This window comes from Rhinichthys klamathensis, unplaced genomic scaffold (genome assembly GCF_029890125.1).
Source record: "Rhinichthys klamathensis goyatoka isolate OS25496 unplaced genomic scaffold, OSU_Roscu_1.1 h1tg000035l_1, whole genome shotgun sequence".
Taxonomy (NCBI): Eukaryota; Metazoa; Chordata; class Actinopteri; order Cypriniformes; family Leuciscidae; genus Rhinichthys; species Rhinichthys klamathensis.
Genome location: NW_026606583.1, coordinates 4716549 through 4734966, shown reverse-complemented (window position 1 = coordinate 4734966; position 18418 = coordinate 4716549). Strand labels below are relative to the sequence as shown.

The 18418-nt window shown below is 36.7% G+C and overlaps 1 protein-coding gene across 1 annotated transcript; it reads right to left on the bottom strand.

The window, feature by feature from the left end:
- Positions 1-477: 477 nt before the first annotated feature.
- On the bottom strand, positions 478-4732 carry abi3b (ABI family, member 3b). The gene is made up of 5 exons (XM_056245952.1): positions 4517-4732; positions 2730-2897; positions 2348-2542; positions 1234-1310; positions 478-1130 (listed from the first exon to the last, which is right to left on the bottom strand). Exons 1-5 carry the CDS (start codon positions 4646-4648, stop codon positions 539-541), a joined length of 1164 nt encoding a protein of 387 aa, XP_056101927.1. The 5' UTR covers positions 4649-4732; the 3' UTR covers positions 478-538.
- Between the last annotated feature and the right edge of the window lie 13686 nt (positions 4733-18418).

Genomic DNA, 18418 nt, shown 5'->3' with positions numbered 1-18418 from the left:
TGCATCCTTCGAAGTCCGCGGCCTTCGGAGGATGCAGCCTTCACATTGGGACACAGCTTGAGAATGGTCTGGTTTTAACCAGGCTATGCTCTTCCTGCACTGAACCAATAGCATCACTTCAGTTTCAAATAGGCTGACATAATGTAAAGACTCGGTGCTGCCACCTTCAGAGCAGTGACTGTTTTGTTTTTGTTTCCATAAAATTGTTGCATGTATGGACAACAGCAGCTTTGAAATTAAGTATCTTTTTTTTGTGTGTGCATATTTAATCACAGAATAAAATAAATGTAGAATTATATTGTAGAAATATATCAATGAATCTAGAAATATATCATAAAAAGAATAAAAAAAGTCTTAAATTACATACTTTAATATGCTTTATACAACATTGCCTTTATTTAATGTTTTATCAACATTTATGTTTATAACATTTATTCATGTAACATTTATAAAGAAAATATCATAATATGCCATAAAAAAATATGATCCCATCAAATGTTGTAGTCTTTTGCATAAACTTAACATTGAAATTTAACATTCAAAATGGAGGAGGTGGAGGAGGAGGTGGTGGAACAAATTTTCCTCCAGTATTAGGAGGAGGAGGAGGCGGTGGTGGCATGGAGGCATTTTGGGGAGGTGGAGGTGGTGGTGGTGGGGGTATAGAAGATCCACTGTAGGCAGAGCTAGGAGGAGGAGGAACAGCTGTCTTGCCCTGAAGAGGAGGTGGAGGAGGCACGTTGCTGAGAGGAGGTGGTGGTGGAGGAGGAGGTGGACCAGCCATGTTATCTGGGGGAGGAGGAGGTGGTGGTGGAGGATTGGCTGATGTCATTGAGGTATTTTGGCCAGGTGGAGGTGGTGGAGGAGGAAGCAAAGATCCTCCATACTCAGAATTAGGTGGAGGTGGAGAGGGAGGAGGGGGTGGGGGTGGAGCATCTCCCATCTCATCATCTAGGAGAGGTGGAGGAGGCAGCATGGACAGGTCGGGATAGGCATATGGAGGTGTAGACGGGGAGCGGTCAGACTTGAGTGAAGGAGACGGTGAAGCTGGAGAGAGACCAGGAGAGGCTGTGAAACTAGAACCCACCCAGTCAGGCACTGATGGAGGAGGAACTGCGATACCCAAGAAAGACCTGAAACCACAGCAAATACATCAGATTTCTGAAGACAATGGAAAAAACTGAGTTCATTGAAAACATTTGTAACCAAATCAGTAAAAGCCATTGTATTACATACCAGTTGAAGGTGCTGGTCTCCTGTGTGCCAAGTTGTTTTAAAGAGTCCTCATTGTCGGTTTCTGATTTTGGCTCTTCCTTCGATGACACAGATAATAATTTGAAATAAATAAATCAATTCATCAAAAGGGGTTTTAAAAATGCTGCGCAAATGATTTAATAAAATATTAAAATATTTTAAATTCCATTACAAAATACAATAGAGTAACCTTATAATTAATAATGAAAAACATAAAAAGTGTAAGTACATTCCCAAATAGTTTGGTTTCTACTTATTTTGATTCCAATGAATTTATGACTCTTAAAAAAAAAAAAAGATTAAAAATGCAGTTAAAACCCCTTTTTTAAGAGGCAAGTACGTCATTCACATGCTAGCCTATATGTTGAAATATTATTATTTAAAAAATACATTATATCAATAAATACAATATATTACATACACCACCTTTCAAATGTTTTCTGTAACGTTACTGAAAGAAGTCTCTTATGCTGACCAAGGCTGCATTTACACTATTTGATACAGTAAAGGCAGTAATATTGTGAAATATTATTACACCTAAAAAAACCTGTTTTTTTATTTGAATATATTTTAAAATGTGATGCAAAGCTGAATTTTCAGCATCATTACTCCAGTCTTCAGTGTCACATGATCCTTCAGAAATCACTCTAATATGATGATTTGCTGCTTTTCTGATTTTCATTGTTGAAACTTTTGTGGAAATTTTGCTACATTTCGTCCCCTCAATTGTTTGATGAATAAGAAGTGCAAATGAACTTTTTTTTTTTCTTAAACAGGTTTTTTGCAAACATGTAAATGTCTTTAGTGTCATTTTTGATCAATTAAACGCACTGTTGATGAATACAAGTATTCATTTATTTCAAAGAAAAAAACTTACATATCCCAATCTATTGAACGTTAGTATATAACCTACTATTATATAGACAACAGAATCCTACATATTTTAGGCCTGAGTCCTGATCCATACATTAGATCACATATTATTTATATTATTTAATTTATTACATTAAAACATGTCTAAATTTTCTTTTAATTCAATCAGAAGTAAAAAACCAGCCATGTAAAAAGTATTATGTTTGGATATATATTTGCTCACATTGTTGCTGGCTTCCCAGTGGCTGTGGCCCAGTTTGTCCAGGAGGGTGTAGGATATGGGAACACGTCTGTACACACGAAACGGCTCCCGTCCTCCTGCTGGGGGAACCGACTTCTGAGTCCGGGGAACTTTTGACTGTTTGGCCAGCACTCCGATCTCTCTCCGGGCAATTTTCTCCTTGTACATGCCAACTGTCTGAATGTGAACACTGACATTAAGAGGCTATTTTTGCCATATGCAACTTTGACAAGATTATTATTCATGTAACCAGGAGCAATAGTGTTTCATATTTCTAGCATTGTGCTAACTTGCCCTTAGTAATAACTGGCATTGTATTTCATGATATTCTGGTGCTTTCCGTTGAGTGATAACAGGAGCTCACCAGAGTCAGCATGTTGACGGAGGACTCCATCTGTTTGAGCTGAACCGTCTGCACATCTAAAATCTTCAGCACAGATGTGGCCAGATTGTTGATCTGGTACGAGACACTGGCCAGAGCCTGTGCGGTGAGAGCTTTGGACTCTTCAATGACACTTTTGGTGTCCTCCACCTAAAGGTAAATAATCATTTTCAATAGGCCTATTCAGACTCTTCCATGTTTTTTTTGTTTTTTTTAAATGATGAATAACAGCAGATTGAAAGAACTCCAGACATCTGAAACATGTAATCAAGGACTTAAATTTATAGTTTGAATGAATATTACAGAAAAGTGTTGTGTTGTGTCTGAAAAATGCTACCTTTGCAGACACATAGGTATGTCTAAATAAATATAATAAATATGCACTATACTGTTCAAAGTGTAATATTTTCTGTAAGTCTTTTATGCTCACCAAGGCTGCATTTATATGGATCATGCTCAGTTGATACTGTAATAATATCATAATGACAAAACAGGTTCGGCAAACACTCTAGTGCGTATTTGTGTTTGCGGAAACTTTGCGCTCTGGAGAACATCAAATGTTTCTATTTACAATGTGTTTTTGCAGAGGTGAGGAATGTAGCCAATCACAGACATGTTTGATGACCTCTTGACCGCAACGGTCAATCTCATTTACAAAGTGTAGACTCAATGCAAGTAAGAGATTCATTGTGCAGTGTAAACATCACTGATTATAACGGACCTTTGTGAGATCGTGATGAACTGAGGTGAATGACAGCATTTTAGTGATTATAACATGAGCAGTCTTTCAATATAATATTACGGGTTCTCTTCATTTTGATGGTCCCTTCAACATTGCACCTACATGTCTACTAACTCGCATTCATTAGAGTGTTAGCACTAGCAGATTATTAGTAGACTGGAAGAGTTAGGGTTAGAATAAGTTGACGTACTTTCAAAGTTACTTATATTCAGTAGAATGAGTTCTTCGGATGACAATAAAGAGTTAGCAGAACTGAAACAGACAGTCTACTACTACTCTAAAGAGAGTTAGTTGGCATGTAGTTGCAGAGTCACTTACAGTCAACAGAATGTTCAAAAGAGACCATCAAAATGAAGTGTTAGCCTACCATTATTAAATATTATTCTTATTATTAAAGACCTGCAAATGATGAAAGGCATTTGCAAAATGATTGCTTTCAATATAACAGACCTCCAGGATACAGATATGGATTGCTAGATAAACATGTTAAGAACAGTTTTCATGGAGTTCTAGGAATACATACCACAGCCTTGTTTAGGCATGTATGCCCTCGGCACAAACAGCACGAAGCTGAAGACTCCAAAAGAGTCCAGACTTAAGAAAGGTGTTTTCAGTAATCCATGTGAATAATTAATAGCAATGGAGCTTTGAAATTAATTCCACTTTTAGTGAGATACTCTTATATTTAGCAAATGTAGGCTAATAAAATCCAGTTATTAAAAAAATACTAGACTACTTATCAGTGAGTGTAAATATTACAATGTCGTACAGCATTTTTAAATCAGTACATAATATATATTTTTTTAGGCCTAATGTAAGATCAGATAATATCAAATAAAATCTCTAAAATACTCTATTTATGAGAATTTATATATATATATATATATATATATATATATATATATATATATATATATATATATATATATATATATATATATATATATATATATATATATAACAAATCAAATCTTATTAATGCAAATTTGATGTAGGCTATAGAAAAACAATGAAATCAATATCTCACGTTGAGGTATTTGTTCTGGCAGTAATCGGCCACTCTGTGCAGGTTGCTGTGGTTGTCTAGAAGAGCTTTTCTTGCCGTCGGAGCCTCTTGAAGGATTTTGTCTATGCATTCTTTACAGTTGTTGTCTCTCATTGTGCAGATCTGCAGTATAATGTACTGTATGCTGCTGGTTATGACTCCTCTACTGACTATGGTAAGACAAAACTAAGGTGAACTAGCGAGTGACTGAAGTGAAGATGACAGGCACAAACATGTTGGAAGAGAGGGTGTGTTTAAAAAGCAGTTCTGCACACACTTTCAGATCGCACAATAATCTTTAGTGCAGACACGCTACAGAGTGTATTATCTATCTATCTATCTATCTATCTATCTATCTATCTATCTATCTATCTATCTATCTATCTATCTATCTATCTATCTATCTATCTATCTATCTATCTATCTATATCTATCTATCTATCTATCTATCTATCTATCTATATCTATCTATCTATCTATCTATCTATCTATCTATCTATCTATCTATCTATCTATCTATCTATCATCTATCTATCTATCTATCTATCTATCTATCTATCTATCTATCTATCTATCTATCTATCTATCTATCTATCTATCTATCTATCTATCTATCTATCTATCTATCTATCTATCTATCTATCTATCTATCTATCTATCTATCTATCTATCTATCTATCTATCTATCTATCTATCTATCGGAAAGAACAATGTCAACATTCTTCAGTAAATTATGACAGGATTCAATTATTGTAGGCCTACTACACTATCCCTTTGGAAGAGAGAGAAAATAATGCATGTCTTTGTGTGACCACAAGAGGCCACCATCCAGCTATCAAAGTGTGTTAGGTCCTTTATTTCAGTTCAGTTAGTGCGGAACTCTATTTCCCTTCTTTCACTCGTTGTGAAGTGTATTAAATGCATTTGGGTCTGTTAATAGCTGTCAATGTTCTAGTGAGTCTTACATCTAAGTTTGTTCAGAAAACGAAATATTAAATATTTATTCATGCTATTAAACACTGATCTATTCCATGACCACACAACTCTGGTAATTCGTCAGTAAACTGACTTTTCTCGCCAATAGAAAACAACTGTCGATCGGGTTGCCTACTTTTAAAGTTATTATATTGCTGTTAATGCCCCGTCACTGTGAGCTGTGCATTTTAATGATGTGTCTGATAGGCATGGCTATTGCTATAATAGAATAGAATTGCCCTTGTGATTGATATTTCATGAGCAAAGTCTGTGTGCAGCTGGGGTTCAATGATAATTGGTTATCATTATCGCATCTGTATGTCAGTTACGTGCATCACGTTTTTACCACAGAGACAAATATTGTCAAGTTCTTTTATACATGCAAAGCACTGTCATGCTGTATGAGCATATCAGCTCCCGTCTGCATATTCACTATACACGATAATATATTTATAATGTGATACAATTATGAGAAAATATTACGGCTGAAACATTTCATGCTTCTGACTGCTCCCATGCCAACAGCAGCATTGATGATCTTCGTGACTAATAACAATAGTGCTTTCCAGGAGAGGGAAATCTTTTCCACAGGAAAACGGTCCATGTAGCATATAGAGCTGGAGAGTTCAATGAAAAAAAGAAATCCATCATGAAACAATATTGCCTTTGTTCGGGAAAGGCCCTTCAATGGTGCTGCAAAATGATTCGTCTGACCTTTACATGTAATTACATTTGGTCCTTTTTGGTCCAATTTTGATCTTATTTCTTCATTGAGGGACATTAAAAAATGGCTATGAATTCCAACACCACTTTTTTTTTTTTTTTTAGCAGCATATAATCGTAAATATTTCAACTTGCATCTTTACAGCGTTTCGCGCAGGAAACGACATTCTAAAAACACAGCGCTTAACGCATCTCGACGCGTTTTCCACTGCCTGCGTCTCGTGTTTCAAATCCAAAGATGTGCTGTGTGTGTGAATGGCCCCGAATGGGACAAAAAGGCAAGGTCCGTAGCGTGTGTTTACATAAAAAATAATGGAAAAGCAGTGCAGTGGAATGCAAAAACGCGTTCTGTGGAAAGGGCCCCATACTGTTTCTCCTGTTTTGTTGCTGGAGCATGAGCTGCGTTCACGCCACATGACATGCCGTAATTACCGTAATTTTGAGATGACAACAGGTGACGTTCTATTGGATTGGAAATTATGCATTTTTATGCAACACTATCAACAACCTAAATTATGCTGCGTTCCAGGCAGGTTTTTGAGCACGTAAATCACGACTTCAAACCACGACTCAGCTTTCCAGGCCAGTCACGCCAAACTACCTGAGTTGTTTTGTATGGTTTCGCGGGCTATGTGACATCAGAGCTCATAACTGGGAGTACATCGATCTAGTACGAGTTCACGGGTGGGAAGTCACGGGTTTGACTGCAGTTCCAGTGCACTTTCACAGGTATAAGGTTGGAAAAACAGGGGTTAGCCTACAGGTTGCCTGGAACGCGGCATCATCAGCAGTCAGGTGGTACAGCAGTAATGTGGTACCAACTCTCAGAAAATTCCCAGGTTACAAGTTGTAATTACGAGTTCTATTAGGACGTGGTTTTCACAAGTTGGAATCTTGTAATTACGGTAATTGCGACATGGCATGAACGCACCTAAGGCACAACCCACTTCTGGATAGGGGGGCGGGGAGAAGCAGCTCATTTGCATTTAAAGATACACACACAAAAACAGCTTGTTTTTGCTTCCACCCAAAAAGGGGCATTTTAGGAATAAATTATCTGCGGGGTATATTGAGCTGAAACTTGACAGACACATTCTGGGGACACCTAAGACTTATATTATATCTTGTAAAAAGGGACATAATAGAATGTTCATAGAACATTCAAAAGTAATGTTTTTACAACTTAATGGGAACGTTAGCAACACCTTCCACCCTTTTAGCTGGGTGTTACATTAGTGGTATTGCCTATTGATTTATACAACTGAAGTTGAGAACCTCTGTTATAAATAGCTTTGTGGTTACATGTTGATTGATGCAAATGAGAAACAGAGCTGCACATTAAAGTCGTATCATTGCAATCCCCCCCTCCTGGCTTAATATACATTTGGTGGACATTTCTCGTAATGTCAGTGAGAACCCTGCTGTTTTACGATTTTAACATAGAAAACCCTGGTGCACAGAGCCAACAATTGCTCTGAGATTTCTTCATTTAACAGGAATATGTACAGCATAAATTCGTGCCGGCCCGGGGGTTTCCAAAAAATACTCTGGGAAGAAGAAATGAGAATTTATGTTTTCACTCAAGAGAGCTGCACGGGAGTTTGATCAAGCTGTTACTGCAGTTTCTATGGTCAGTTCACTAAAATCAACCTAATGCGTCCTAAACAAACCTCAGCCTTTATGGATTCACATAGATATACACACACTCCTGATTGTTAGTAATTATTTACATAACCAGGAGACTCCCATGCAAGAAAAAAATCATGTCTTATTTTCTCTATATTGCTTGTCCTAGACAATAACAAGATTAAATGGAGAGCAGTCGGAGACTAATGATATGTATCCTGCTTCTCAAACTTTTCTGCTTAGAAAAAAACCCTAATCTCATGGCTGCAGTTCTGTTTTTTTTTTCTCTGAGTTGTATGATATAAACTCGCAATAACATGAAAAAAGTCAGAATTGTGAGATTCTGAAGTTTTCTTGCTATTGTGAGTTTATTCTTTCAAAATTCGGACTGTTTTCCTCAGAATTGAGAGTTTAAATCTTTCTATTCTGAGTTTATACTGTAACTCAATTCCTTTTTCCCAGAATTGTGAGATAAACATGCAATTATGAGAAATAAAATCAGAATTGTGAGATAAAAAGCAGCAATTACCTTTTTATTTTTTATTCTGTAGTCGGAAACAAGCTTCTGTCTCTAAATTTTTACTGAAAAGATCTCAAAGAGATATCTTTTCTGAAAAGAAATACAGATATCTGCATGCAGTCAAATTAGAGATTTGACTGTATACAACAATTGTCTCATTTCTGCCTAGTTTGAATGTCTAAAAAATATATCCGAGGAAGTAGACACTTAACTGAGAACACCAAGTCTCTTGAGTTATGAAAAAGCACTTTGAGCGATAAAATCATCTGGGCTGTGCCAATAAGAACTAAAGAGCATCAAGGGAGACCTTGGAAGAAGACAATGAAACAAACTCAAGAAGTCAGCCGGAGACGAGAGATGTTCTCCACGTTGGAGCAGGTTTTGATAACGCCGATCAGATGAACCCTGTGTGGGTTTCCCCTGGCTCAGTCAAAGCTATAGCTGCTCTTCCCTTATCTCTGCAGATTGGATGTTGTGAACACATAGCTCTGACACACTTCACAGAGTTCCATTACGGCCCCAGAATTGAATTACCAACAGAAGTCATTGAATGTGTTTGTGGACAGCGCTTCAGTCTAAAGTTCATTCATTTCACATGCTCAGGTACCTGCAACTTTAGCTTTATTTCAAAGTCAGCTAGATGATCAACAGATTTACATAAGGACTTGCAGTTAAAGTCAACATGAAATGCAGTTCGGAACCATTTCCCTAAAGGGATAGTTCGCCCAGAAATCAGAATACTGTCATGTTGTTCCAAACCCAGTAGACGTTTGTTCATCTTCAGAACACAAATAAAGATATTTGTCTCACAATTTTTGTCTATCCATTGAAAGTCCACACAACCAAAACTTTCATGCATCAAAAAGTGGACTATCCAGGAATGGACAAAAAATGTGAGAAAAAAATTCTTAATTTGTGTTCCGAAAGATGAACCAAGGTCACTTTATTAGGTGAACTTTCCCTTTAATAAGATTCATTTCTGATTGAAACAGGATATTCAACAATAATAAAAAAAAACCCTAAAGACTTGATGTTATCTATCAGGAATAAACCGTAATCAAATCAAATTTTACTATCAGGTTTTACTATATGTTATAGGTTTATGTTTGTATTTCTTGTAGAACTGAGTGTTTTGGTTGGTTCTCGTTTACATTTAGTGTGGTTGGTGGTTTCCCTGTGTTTCTATTTAGTCTCCAGCGATTATTTAAATACAGATCTTTGTTTGATTTTCCAAGTCTTCTTCATGTGTGTTGGCTACCACACTGTAACAGTAACATATCCAAAATGTTGACTGATGTATTGTGCACAATAAGAACAGTATAGCGTATTAATGAAGTATATAGGATCAATATTAATTTCATGCTGACTTTAAAATCCATCAAAAGTGTAGCATTATAGCTTTTTTTTGCCACATTTTATTGATGGATGCAATAGTACAGAGTCTGGAAATTAACCAAAGGGAGAGAAAGAGAGGAATAGGAATGGGATGGGATCATGGGAACATGACCAAGTGCCCTCCAAAGTTTTGGAAAGATAAGAAGGCACTATAAAAGTAAGGGTTTGGACATTTATTGTGTGAATGTATTAAAGTAACTTGTAAATATCAATGAAGAGCAGCAATAATGATTTTATTTCTGACTGCCTAATAAAGGCAATATACAAACGTCACAATCAGATGCCCCTTTGGCAGCTGCCGGATAGTTTCAGTAAACCTTTATAGTTTTACTGATTGATTGGTTGGAGGTTGATCAGAAAAGATCAATAAGAACAATATGGATATGCTTTAGAACTAAGCTGTAAATATATTTTAATTTACACTATCGTTCAAAAGTTCTGGGTTGTTAAATTATTAAATGTTTGCGAAAAAAATTATTTTATGCTCACCATTTATTTGATCGAAAATATAGTAAAACAGTAATATTGTGAAATATTCTAAATAACTGTTTTCTATTTGAATATATTTCTTCAAAATGTAATTTCTTCCTGTGATACAAAGCTGAATTTTCAGCATCATTAATTAGCATATTAGAATAATTTCTGAAGGACTGTATCACATGATCCTTCAGAAATTATTCTAATATGGTGATTTGATGCTCAAGAAACATTTCTGATCATTGTTGAAATGGATGTGCCGCTTAATTTTTTCCTCCAGAATTCTTTGATAAACAGAAAGTTCAAACGTATACATTTTTAAATAAAAGTCTTTCATAATGCAAAATGAAAGATTTTGGTGTTTCTAAACTTTACATTGTACAATATTAACTGATTAGATTAGGGCTATAGCACAAAGGGCTCATAAACAGTTTTATTTTAAAATATAAATATATTTTACAAGTAGGGCTGCAACTAACGATTATTTTGATAATCGATTAATCGGACGATTATTTTTTTGATTAATCGATTAATCGGATAAAAAATTCAATTCGATTTTTTGTTTATTATGACTAAATAAAACCCGGTTATACTTTATTTTAAGGTGTCCTTGTTACAGTGTAATTATATATTTAATAGGGATGCACGATGATATCGGGACAACATCGGTATCGGCCGATAAAAGCTTAAAATGACCATCATCGGCATCGGCCGATATGAATATTTCTGCCGATGAGCCTTGCCGATAGGGTGGCTTGTTTCCTATGCGCACGTGACGACCGTGAACGAAGCATGAGCGCCAGCAACTTAAACTTCCAACTAGGGGTGTGCGTCTCACGGTTTTTGATCGTGGACGATTAAAATGTCTCCACGATCTGCTTTTGAAGAAAAATCATAGTATTGTGCATTCTATCAGTTCAATTCTGGCGCCTTCATCTCAACATACTGTACAACGCGACGTACATTCACATCACATGTAAACGCAGAGGTAGAGTTACACTCACGGGACACCGCAATTCACAAAAGTTCATTGTTTGCATGTGCGTCAAAGTCTTGCTAGGTAAACATGTCATTCACGTGCTGATGCGCTGTTCTAACATCCGCTTTTCTGAGCGCGTTACACCCGACGCTCACAGGAACTAAAGCCGTCACAGCGCCTGCATACTGGACTAATCTTTCGAGTCTTATTGCGCTGATACTGTCAAATACACACAAGGTTTACATAAAGTTGGTTATGTCTAAAGTGAAAGCAAACAGAGAAAATCTGCTTGTCAAATGCGTGTATATTAGACGCGTCGCGTTACTCGCGTGCAGTTCTTAAAGAGACAGTAAAAATATTCTGCCGCTTGTCTTTAAAGAGATACTGCACCCAGAAATAAAAATTCGGTCTATCTAATGTTGTTTCAAACCTGGATTCATTTCTTTCTTGTGCTTAAATATACTATGGAAGTCACTGGAGTACAGCAACTGTTTGGTTAGCCACATTCTTCCAAATAACTTTTATAATTTCAACAGAAGAAAGAAACTTGAGAGAGTAAATGATGACAATTTAAATTTTTGGGAGAACTATCCCGTTAATGTTAATAAAACAACAAAAAACAGAGGAAATCACTCACTGCTCTTGACTGAGAACATTAATAGAAGCTTTAATAAGCTTTTTTTGCACTTAAAAAAAAATACAAATATATCGGTATCGGCATCGGGCAAAATTAGTTTGAAAATATCGGCATATCGAATATCGGCCAAAATCCTATATCGTGCATCCCTAATATTTAAGTACAGAGTAATATTAAGTAACTACATGTACTTACTATAGGAATAGGGTAGGATTAGGTTGAGGGTTAGTTGCATGTAATTATGCATAATTTACTGTTATTACTACAGTAAGTACATGTAACATACCGGTATGTAACAAGGACACCGTAAAATAAAGTGTTACCTAAAACCCTAAATTAGGATATTTATGTGTAAAAGTGTACTTTAAAAAGTGCAAAAGCCACACATTTTTTTACAAATATCAATATTTGCATTGTTTTTAATAGGGATGTAACGATTCACTCGCAACCGGTTGAAAATCGATAAAAATGTGTGACGATTCAAGTCGGTTGAAATGTTAAACGAATCGCGATACACGTTTTAAACAGCAGGGCGCGTTTACTATAGCCTACTGTGAAGTTGTGAACCTCGCTTTACAATAGCACAATAGCAGCGAGCACACACTGGCGTGAAGCTAGCGAGTGTTTTCACTTCATTCATGGAACTTGATCTTGTGTGAGCCAAGCTCAACTTCCATAGGAATGAACTGAAAACGCTCGGTTTGCTCCGCTCGCGCCGCACCAGTGTGTGCCATAGACTGCTGTGCACGTGCCGTCAAACAGTAGACATGGCTTTGGCGACGGCAAGCGTAGATGTTGACGTTGACTCATTCAAATCGGAGGTGTGGCGGCATTTTGACTTTCCGTAGACTAATAATAATCACCACCGTGAGTAACACCAGTCACCTCCGTTTTCATGTAAAAGTCATTAATACTACAATTGCGAGAGCCACGGAGATCACAAGGTGCATCAGTGTTTCCGTGGCAACCAGGTGTTGTATTTATTTTACTATCTCTTTCTCTAAATGTGTTTTTTTTTTACTCTTACTAGTGTAATGATACAAATTATAACAAAATTAGAATCTTGCCTTTATTACAATGTAAAACCCCTGTCAATCTGGTACTACTAATTTTACACAGTCTTTTACATAGTGTGCGAAGGTACCAGTGTCCAGCCTCTTGACCAAACAGACAGAAAGACTGAGTTGAAACAACCTTGAAGGGAATTTTTTTAATGTAGTTTTATTATTTGAGAAATATATTTTAAATTAAAAAGAAATGTGCAGCATTTTGTCTGAGAAATAATAAAAGGGACACTTTTGTCTTAAATCGCATTTGTTAAAAAAATCGTGAGAAAATCGTATCGTGAAACCAGTATCGTGAATCGTATCGCATCGTGAGATGAGTGAATCGTTACATCCCTAGTTTTTAATGATAATTGCTGATGGCAAGTTGACAACCATGATTAATGTAAAAAAAAAAAAAAATTATATCCAACATATTGTTTTAACACAATTTTTGTTAAAACAAATTTACATACATGTTGTTCAGATGTGAAGATATAAACTAAAAACATCTCAAATATATAATTCATTTAATATTTATTTAAAATTAATTGAATTATAAGGATAATTTGTAAAAATAAATATAGAAAGACTGAAAACAAGCGTGTGAACATAGAGCCGCAGTAGATCGCATAGAGCCGCAGTAGATAAAACTTAATAGTAGACAAATGCTATATAAAGAGAACGTAATGGAGGTACGCAGCAAGCTAACAGGCTTGATAAAAAAAAACAGGAAAAATGATGCATTAGTGCACAAACATTCGCTGAAAACCACTGAGTACAGTGACTAAAAAACAATAATTTACTGCTGCTGTTATTAACTGCCTTTATATTTAGTGCTTCGCTTTGTAAAGACCGTTTTAATTTAATATTTCTGCGGTAGCACTATTTTAATCCATCACTTATGTTGCGAGCGAACTGATTGCGCAACCTGATGCTTGAGACGCAAAATACAGACATCCCAAGTCTCCCGGAAGTTCTGGAAGTCACCCGCATATTGATAGCGGCTCCCTGATGTTCAAACTCCCGGGATTTGAGCGCGCAAGCAAGAGCGCGCATGCGAGACAGAAGAGACTGTGCTCCAAACCGTGTAGCGCGAGCGCGCGGCAGAGCAACGGAGGGAGAGAGACCTGCGTGTGTGCCTCATGAAGCGCGTGTAAGACAGAGAGCATCCTGATTGGCCTGTTTCAACCAATCACCAGTAACTTCATTTGCAATGAATATATGGTGTGAATAGGCCTATATGCCCAATAATGCATGCAAAATAGAGCATTAAGGGAAAAAAGCCCCAGACAATTGAGTACCATACTGCTCTCATTGAGCTATAATAAACACAATGTCTTCAAATGTACAATGAGGATGTTTTTGAACAAGGGCATGGGAGGAAATCCCCATTTCCCTAATGAGGTTTAAATTACAGGGTTGTGGTGTTTTTCTCCAACAATGTTCATTTTTACTGCCTGTGTATTTCCCTGCTGTGCAATAATAACAGTAGATTTCGCAAACCAGAGCCAAGTTTTAATCTCCAAGGCTGTTTTAGTTTGGTTACAAACTTACGTCATGTTCCAGTTTTAACGTGACAGCAGAATCTGACAACAATCATATCACATGACAATCATATCAACAATCAACAATCATATCACTTAACAATCATATCACATGAATAACAGTACAGAATGGCAAACGCGTCTCCTCAGAGAGATGCAAGGACAGACTCCGTTTATAATCTATTGAGAAAGACTTATAATATTTGTGTTGTTGTGCGTGTATATATATATACGGCTGTCAGTCAATTCAAAGTTTTATTTTTTATTGAATAAATGACTAGATGATTATCTAGTCAACCGATCACAATTATCTGTATATATAAATATCTGCCCCAATATTGATAATTCAAAGACATTTAATAATAGTGGCAGACGAAATCAGTGAATAGACATAACAAAAAAATCTAAATAAATTTTCCAGAAATGTACTTTTAAGTAGCCTACATTATTTTACTATTACTTACGCTAAATAAACACATTAAAATGGCAGCCCTGTTAATATGTGTTTTGGCTTTCAAGCTAATTGTAATATAGTCCACTGAAGGCAAGTTTGTATAGAACCCAAGTGCACTTTATTTACTGTACAAAACCGTAACAGCACTTTATTTACTGTAACGTGATCAAACATAAAACAAAGGCATGGCATGAACTCACAACATAAACGTGGACATGACGCTTACCAACAGTGGGAACAGAAAACAATACTTGACAAAAACACATGGCAAACATGAGGGCTTAAATACACAAGACTAATGACTAGGGACACCTGTGAACAATGAAACATTGAACCTGACAGCGTGCCAAAGCAGAACACATGGCAGGATCACATGACTAGAACAGGGGATCACATGACAGACATGAAACAAGAGCATGACACAAAATAAGACAAGACCTTACACTAATGTTCAACCTCCTGATTTTGTGCTATCGAAACGAATTATTCATATTATTTCAGAAGTCATTTGCTCACCATCAAAGGCGACCTTCTACACTGATTAGACCTTCGGTGAGATGATAAATGAATTTATGAATCAAATTGAGAACCTGAAATACAGCAGGTATATGAGGATATCAGCGGTTATCTATATCTCATCTTTGAATCTGATAGTTTATCAGCAGTTGCAGTCAATAGCACTGTGTTTTTGGTCAACAAGATACTCCCAGTTATCAGAAATACCTGCTGTCAGCATGTTAAGAGCAATTTATGTCCCGTGTTGGCAGATAAGATGGAGGCCATTTCAGCACATTCGTGACGTTATGTCCCTAGACCAGGGGTCGGCAAGTAAGGTTGGCATCGGGCCAAAAAATTTTTTTTACACTAGATGGCGGGCCAGAACATAGTCAATGGATAATTTAAGAAATTAATTGATGAAAAATGCAACTAGAATGTTAGTGAGCTGTTACTCTGTGTTAAATACTGTAGTAGGACAGTCAGTGTGGCAGTGTCCGGGTTTTATACTGGATACATTAATAAAGCAGTAGGGATGAGTCACGATTTTCGAATATTCGATTTGTTGATTTAATTATAGAATATCGAATAGGTCGTGGGATTATTGTCTAAAAAAATTCCCATGTTTTCGGTGCTGATTCGGTGGTGACGCCGTGTTCATGTAACCAGAGGGTGACGCTGCCAATAACGCAAAAGCGGTCACAAGGAACCGGCAAAAGTAATGATTATGAATGTTTCAAATATAGCAAGGAGACATTTTAATTGTTTATAAGTGTCTTGTGTCTGCTCAGTCGGCTGCAATAGTGACCGCAGTAGTTAACGCGCCTATAGAGAGAAATGCACATTTCATATGGATTACATAAGCAGAGAGTAGTCGGTTTCTTTTCGTTTTGAATTGTTTCGTTTAAAATTAGACATTTTTAAGCTTTCTATATATTTTCGTGTCTGTGAGGCAGCTTAAACGCTGAGTTTCGGTTAATTTATGAGACGAGCTCCAGTTCACGAGCAATGCAATCTCGCCGGCGCCTCCATGTCCGATTATATTGTCTGCTATAAGATACAAATGATACAAAACGAAATTAAATTTTTAGATAGGCTTTCTACAAAACAAAACTTAATGAAGTGGTCAAAATCATGTCTGACCCACATGTTTCCCGATATATTGCGGCATCTTGCAACACATCCTGCCTTGCTAAAACACACATGTGGGAGATGCGGAATGGATAAAAATAACTAAAAAAATAAAAGAGGATTTGAATAAGCCCATTAATGGCATTTTTGAGTCATGCTCTTAACGAACTATGTTTTATTTCCTCTTTCCATATTGTGAATAAATGTGTATCATTTTAATTTGCTTGTTACACAATGGAGTCAAACTTATTGTAATAATTATTTGACGTAGACTACTTTTAAACTTAGAATTATTCCTTGGCATCCTCGCATAGCCTACTATAAACTGCATAGCTACTTTTTTTACGCTTACATCGTGTTAACATTTAAGCTGGTGAGAGAAAATGGCACTATCAAAGAGTCTAAAAAGGGAAGTTGACAGCGAAAATAGTTATACAAAGAATAATAAAAAGACAACTATCCGTTCTTCCTACCTAGTTTTGTAAATGCAAAGCCGGTGTGTCTTATCTGCAACGACAACCCGATCACACTAAATGCGTCTCTATAGCACGCATTGTGTCTATCGTGCAATTTATACGCGAAAAAGAGTTTTTACGTGCATATGATACGCATGGGTAGCCGGTTTAGTAGTGGTGTCTGGTGCGTGTGTATTATACGTTGGGTAGGATTAGTGGTGTGGGATGCGTGTGTATTACACGCAATAAAGTGCGTATCAAATGCACGCGAAAAACTGCGTATCATATGCACGTAAAAACACATTTTCGTGTATAAATTGCACGATAAACACAACGCGTGCTATAGAGACGCATTTAATATAATATTAGACATTTCATGACGGTTATTTTAGAGGTGTGTCAAGCGATCCACAGACTCTTTTGAATGTCTTTCAGAACTATTCAGGCTGCGGCGCGGGCCAGATATTATTGCCGGCGGGCCAGTTTTGGCCTGCGGGCCGCCTGTTGCCGACCCCTGCCCTAGACTGTTAGACAGAAGCGCATGTTTAGAACAGAAATACATGTTTAGAAATGTTGGAACCATTTACAGAAACCGTCCTGCTGTTTAAGCAGAACACTTAATGATAAATTTTTTCCATGAAACTCTGACATCATCCAAAACCAAAATCAATGAATTAATATGGTTGAATTCAGTTAAAATGTCAGAGTTAAATAAGTTTAATGGTTGGTTACAGATGTTAGATTAGTTATTAGTGGAAAACAAGCAGATCAAGCTGTGATTAGTCATAAGAATTTCTGTCTATCCAAAAAAAAAAAAAAAGGTAATTGCGACTTTTTCTCACAATTTTGATTTTTTTCTCAAAATTGCATGATATAAAGTCGCAATTGTGATTTATAAAGTCAGAATTGTGTGATATAAAGTCACAATTGCGTGTTATAAATTCAGAATTGTGAGATAAAAATATGCAGAAATAGAGATGAGACACAATACAAAAGTTTTGAAATATCGCATACCCCAGCTTTAAAGGTGCAGTAAGCGATTTCTGAGAAACACTGTTGATATTTGAAATCAACCCACACAAACACACCCCTCCCTTCATTGCTCCGCCCCCCAAAATGCATGAACATGCTAGAGTGGATAAAATGAAGATGACAAACTTGCAGTGCTTCTTTTTCCAGTGATATTCCTTTGACCTTTTCTCTTTTTTAATGTCTCTCAGCCATCTCTCTTTCTACAGTCTTTCTTCAAATCTCCCTCTTGCTCACTCTCTCTCCTCCCCCATCATGAGTGGACACGCCCCCTGACTGCTGATTGGCTACAAGTGTATGTATGGTTCATGTAGGTTGTCTACAAACTGGAAGGTTGGTGGTTCAATCCCTCCTTAAAAGATTGTCATCCATTGGTATTACACACACTTCACTAAACT